The sequence below is a fragment of the Biomphalaria glabrata genome, chromosome 10, assembly GCF_947242115.1.
Source record: "Biomphalaria glabrata chromosome 10, xgBioGlab47.1, whole genome shotgun sequence".
NCBI classification, from domain to species: Eukaryota; Metazoa; Mollusca; class Gastropoda; family Planorbidae; genus Biomphalaria; species Biomphalaria glabrata.
Genome location: NC_074720.1, coordinates 37,023,270 through 37,029,159, shown reverse-complemented (window position 1 = coordinate 37,029,159; position 5,890 = coordinate 37,023,270). Strand labels below are relative to the sequence as shown.

The following is a 5,890-nucleotide window of genomic DNA, read 5'->3' as shown; positions in this document are numbered from 1 at the left end:
AATAATCCAAGTCAACCTTTAACTTCTAAAGAGCTCCTCAGAACATCTGTTCATCAAATGGTTTTTACATATAAAATATGAAGCGAGCGATGAGGGTGGGGGTGGGGTGTTGCAGTGGCGTAGCTATGGTGGGGGAGAATTTGAAAATCCCCCTGGGCACCCACTAGAGAAGGGCTTGTAAATGAGTGTTTTTACATTAAATATTAAATAATACGCAAAATGCAGGGCCCCAGGCCCCCCAAAGAGGTCAAGCCCCCGGGCCCCAAAATGATGGAAAATTCCTAGCTACGCCCCTGGGTTGTTGTAACCTTTTGCAGTACGGTACTGCTACCACCACGTGACAATAGCAGTTGTCAGGAGAGGGAGGTGTTGAGTTTTTTTTTTTTTCCAAATTTTTTTACATTCATCAATATCACACGCCGAGTAGAAGAGCAGAGAACCGTGTCTAGGGGAGAGCACTCGTGAATACTTTCACTATAACACTACTTGAAATTTATAGATCTAGTGTTAGTGTGTCTGTTTTTCAAGCCTGAAGGTATGTAGATCAAATGCATGATAAATGAATTCACATTTTCTTTTTGAAAGTCTGCAGTTATTGGTGACTTTCAGTCTAAACTCCAAAGAGACAGGTTCCTCAATTTAAATATATAATCTATCGTTATGTTTAAGACTGGCGGTGCCAGGTTCGAATCCTGGTGAAGACTAGGATTTTTAATTTAGGGATCAATGGGCGCCTCTGAGTTCACCCAGCTCTAATGGGTACCTGACATTAGTTGGGGAAAAAGTAGCCTAAAGGTGGTTGGTCATTGTGCTGGCCACATGACACGTTCGTTAACCATGGGCCACAGAAACAGATGACCTTGACATCATCTGCCCTATAGACCACAAAGTCTGAAAGGGGAACGTTTCATTTTTTATATATTTAAGACTAAGACTGCTTTATTGAGCCTTAAGGAAATTTGTTTTGATTATAAAATAAAAAACAACAAATACATTCACATAAATAGAACAGACACATAGAGCCCATGGAGTGACTACACATAGAGCCCATGGAGTGACTACACATCGAGCCCATGGAGTGACTACACATAGAGCCCATGGAGTGACTACACATCGAGCCCATGGAGTGACTACACATCGAGCCCATTGAGTGACTACACATCGAGCCCATTGAGTGACTACACATAGAGCCCATGGAGTGACTACACATCGAGCCCATTGAGTGACTACATATAGAGCCCATTGAGTGACTACATATAGAGCCCATGGAGTGACTACACATAGAGCCCATGGAGTGACTACACATCGAGCCCATGGAGTGACTACACATAGAGCCCATGGAGTGACTACACGTAGAGCCCATTGAGTGACTACACGTAGAGCCCATTGAGTGACTACACGTAGAGCCCATGGAGTGACTACACGTAGAGCCCATGGAGTGACTACACGTAGAGCCCATGGAGTGACTACACATCGAGCCCATTTAGTGACTACACATCGAGCCCATGGAGTGACTACACAGAGACGTCTTAATCCAGTTCATGTTTCCTAGTCAACGAGTAGCTGGTGCTACAGTCTGACCTAGTAAGGAACGAAAGAGTTCTTCTTTTTTTTATCAGCAATAATCGAAATTTCGTGGAGCTAGTAGGAACATTTGGAAACATAATTTCCTGTCGCATGGTTTTATTCACAATAAAAAACAATGTTTAAAAAACAAATCATGACATGTAACCAGCACAACGACCGCCTGCCTTCATTTTCTCAACTCATATCATGTACCCATTGGAGTTGGGGTGGACTCCGGCGTCCTTATCTTTGCTTTGGAAATAAAATGTTATTAATAAGATAAGTTAGCCAAGTAAGAAACTGTTTTGTTGCGCAATCTTAAGAGAAATTAAAAAAAAAATGTCCTTATGATGTGTCCTCAAAAAGTGAAGTTTTAATTCTTTCAAATCTATTTCATAATCAAATAAATACTTGCTAACTTTATTTGCATTATTTGAAATTTAATTTTTTTTTTAATCCACTGATTTCATCCTAAAAAATATCCATCAGCTTTTAAAACTTGTATGTATAAGAGCAGGACCGAACTTAGGTAATTGACGGCTCTAGGCGAAATCAATAGGGTGGCCCCAAATAGAAAAACAAAAAAATTAAGACATAAAAATACGCAATGAATTAAAAACCTTCCTGTATCTAAATCAACAAATAAGTTTCATTCATGTAGTGCTGATAGCACGGCTGTGCTTCATGGACGATTCATGATCACTGAACTAGAAATAAACGTTTTGACTTTTCACCAAAAGGAAAAAACAATGGCCTTGTAACAGCTGTAGTCTAACAAGTAGATTCAACCAATCGTCAATAAAACATATAGATATACCTAGAGCTAAGCTAGTAAACATTGAGCCGTAGAGTTCTGCTTTGTTTGAGATTTAATCCATGTTTTGCCATTTTTTCTCTTAATTGTTTTTTCTTGAAGTCCTGCGCGTCCACTAATAGGAGGCCCAAGGCCTAGTTTCCCTATGCCTAAGTCCGTCCCTGACCCCTAGAACCGTAAATCATATTTTAACCCTGCGATGCACATTTTAAGCATTTCTACCTTTTATTCTGTTATGAAATGATTTTACCGGGGCTTTATCTTTAGGGCCCCACCTGCAATTGTCTGAGTCTAACCAAAGTTGAAAAAAAAAACACCTTATTAATCTTACCAGAGCACGATGGGAGTCCTGACCCCACTCAGAGTAATTGAGTAATTAGCATGGTATTTTTTTTTTATATTTGTGGTAATTTCTATCGCTTAGTCAAAGAATGTGTGGGGCCTACTATCAAGAAATGTCACCAGTCCTACAATTAGCGTGTGTTACGATGTACTTATGGTAGCACTGCTCGTGTACTCTTTATCACATGTCAAAAGTGAATCTCTCTGTGTGAAGCTTTCGCTTGTGCAGACTTAGTTACATTCATACATTTAATGTTTATTTACACCTTTTTTGTTACACACAAAAAGTAGATTTAAATGGCTCAATTATAAATTGTTTTTATTGACATGAATAAAGTGTTGCATTTCCATATTTGAATATACGATTTAATGAAATGCTCTTAATTACAATATGTGCTGTCTTGATGACTTGTCATTTTATGGTCTTTGAATGCAGTTAATAAAGTAGTTCCGTATGCAAGGCCGGGTTGACGACCTTGCTGCAGCAAGGGCCCTGTCCTTAAAGGGGCCTCCACATTTCAAAATACAAAATGCTTATTAAATTTAATAAAATGATCGAATTGAGATTAAATGTGCAAGTACATGTACTCTATGTTCTCCATGTACTCTATGTACACGTGCTCTATGCTCACAAATATGAAATGCCTCTAGATACATTAACATTATTGAGTGCATTTACATAGAAACTTGAGGAGGATAGGGGCCTTCACAAAAAATCCCTCCCAGAGAGTTCACCTACGTCTGCAAAAATAATGAAAACGAAAAAAAAACACGTCCCGACATGCATCCAGAACAAACATGTCTGGAAGCTTCTTTAATATGCATATCTTTATGTCTTCTGCACACATTTGAGCTTATCTTTGCCCTACAGGTTATATATTGCATGCATATCATTTGGCAAAGGGGGAAAAAAAGTAAAGTTGTGGTCTATAGGGCCGATGATGTAAAGGTCATCTGATCCTGTGGCCTACTGTTAACGAGGGTGTCATGTGGCCAGCACAACGACCAACCGCCTTTACTAATGTCAGGTACGCATTAGAGCTGGGTGGACTCAGAGGCGCCCAAATATCCCGAAATTAAAAATCCCAGTCTTCACCAGGATTCGAACCTGGGACCCCGGTTCAGAAGCCAAGCCGCAGCCCCTCCCATTTGGCTAAGGCGATTTAAAAAAACAAATTGTATTCCCTCCCATTTCGTGCCAAATTATTAGCATTAAAAAATACCGTAATTAAGGCAATATTATTTACTGTCTATGACCTAAGATTTAAATCATATTGCATTCATCTGACATTTTGAAAGTTGACATAGTGTGCTCGTCTGCTTGCCCCTCCCTCCCATCTCACGTAAAGGGCAGTTCAGACTGGCAACATTCGGAAACAATCCATGGCCACTATAAGCCCTGTGTGAACTTGTTCATGCCCTGTTTAGACAACAAACGAAATAAAAAAAAAAACTGTTTAAAAAAAAAAAAGGCTTATATAAAGGGAAGAATCGCACAATGACTGTCATAGTCTAAATATTGGAAGATTTATCTCCCATTTTCTACATAAAACCAAAAAATTAATTAATTAACTCATTGGTATTTTAAAAAATTGATTCATGCGCAGTTATCAAAAATAAACAATTGTGCAAAGCTTCAACTTGATCCGAGAATGGGAAATGGGAGAAATCGCGATTAAAAAAAACAACATATGCACCAGACTTACATACAGAGTGAGTTGATAGAAGCTTTGTAAAAATGTTGCTCATTTCAACACGTCCTCGGAGTTGCGCCCCGAAAAGATTAATTAGTTCTCTACTTATATTAATTTGCTCAGCATTTTTTTTTGGGGGGGGGGGACAAAAGGGGCTGCGGTTTGGGCAAATTAAGGGGCAACACGTCTCTAACTATGCTAACGTTTTGTTTCTTATCCAGAAGGGAATAAATCGTCTTTTCTTATGTTTTCAGTTTCCAAATGGCCGAGGCGCAAAGTGTTAAAGTCCTCTACTTCGATGTGACTGGACTGGGAGAGATTCTGAGGCTTCTCCTGAAGTTTGCTGGAAAAGAGTTTGAGGATGTCCGGTTGGATAGGGACAAGTGGCCGGAGATCAAGCCTACCATGCCTTTTGGTCAAGTCCCTGTGTTGGAACTCGACGGTAAACGATATGGCCAGTCAGTCGCTCTGGCTTCTTATTTAGCCAGGGAGTTCGGCTTCTACGGCAAGACCAACTTGGAGGCGCTGACCATCGACACAGTGTACCAACTGCAAAGCGACTTACTCCACGGCTATGCCAAGTACTATCGCGAGACCGACCCGGTCAAAAAAGAAGAGTACTTAAAAGAAGTGAAATCCGAGATTGGTCCGAGATATCTTGGATTTTTCGAGAATTTACTGAAGGAGAGCGGTACGGGATTCTTCGTGGGAGATTCCATCACCTTGGCCGACTTTGTCCTCTTTGATGTGGCCACTGGCTTTTTGAAGCCAACAGTGGAAGATTCTATTGACAATTTCCCGTTGGTGAAGAAGCTTGTTGAGACCGTGGGGGAAGACGAACGGATCAAACAGTATGTCTCTGAGAGAAAGTAAAAAAGATCTTGTAGGTTCATTTATTTTTAAATACGTACAATGGAGTTTATTTTCATTGCACATGATGACACACTGGAAGCAGAGATTCATCAGAGTTTCGTAATAAACAGAATTCGTTCCTTTCCTCTTTTCTAATTCTTTTCGCCTTTTTATCTTGACTTATTAGGGAAATAAACAAAAATATTCATTCTGTGTGTTTATTAATTTTTAAATATTCTTTTATGAAAAAACTTTTAAATTTTTATTAATTATTTTTAATTCTAATGCAAAATCTAATTCAGTCTTAATTTAACACAAGAAATTCACATTTCTAGTTACATAGATCATCCGATTTAGATTAACAAATATATACACTCGTAATCTGTGCATAATATATACGCGCATTTAATGAAATATACTCGCGGTTGTGTCAGTTCAAAAATGAGTCAATGCCTAATGTTCCTGCATTTCAAATGTCAAAGCAGATTCACAGGCTTTTTTTTAGTTGAAGAAATGACAAAGATAATGTAGAGAGAGAGAGAGAATAAGATAAAAAGATAAAATGAAAAAAGAGAAAGAAAATGAAGTTGGTATGGACACTATAAAAGAATTGAGTTGCACT

The 5,890-nt window shown here is 38.9% G+C and overlaps 1 protein-coding gene across 1 annotated transcript; it reads left to right on the top strand.

The window, feature by feature from the left end:
• The first annotated feature begins 375 nt into the window (after positions 1-375).
• Positions 376-5,476, top strand: LOC106058639 (glutathione S-transferase 3-like). Its single transcript, XM_013216097.2, has 2 exons — positions 376-535; positions 4,671-5,476. Exon 2 carries the CDS (start codon positions 4,678-4,680, stop codon positions 5,287-5,289), a length of 612 nt encoding a protein of 203 aa, XP_013071551.2. The 5' UTR covers positions 376-535; positions 4,671-4,677; the 3' UTR covers positions 5,290-5,476.
• Positions 5,477-5,890: the final 414 nt, after the last annotated feature.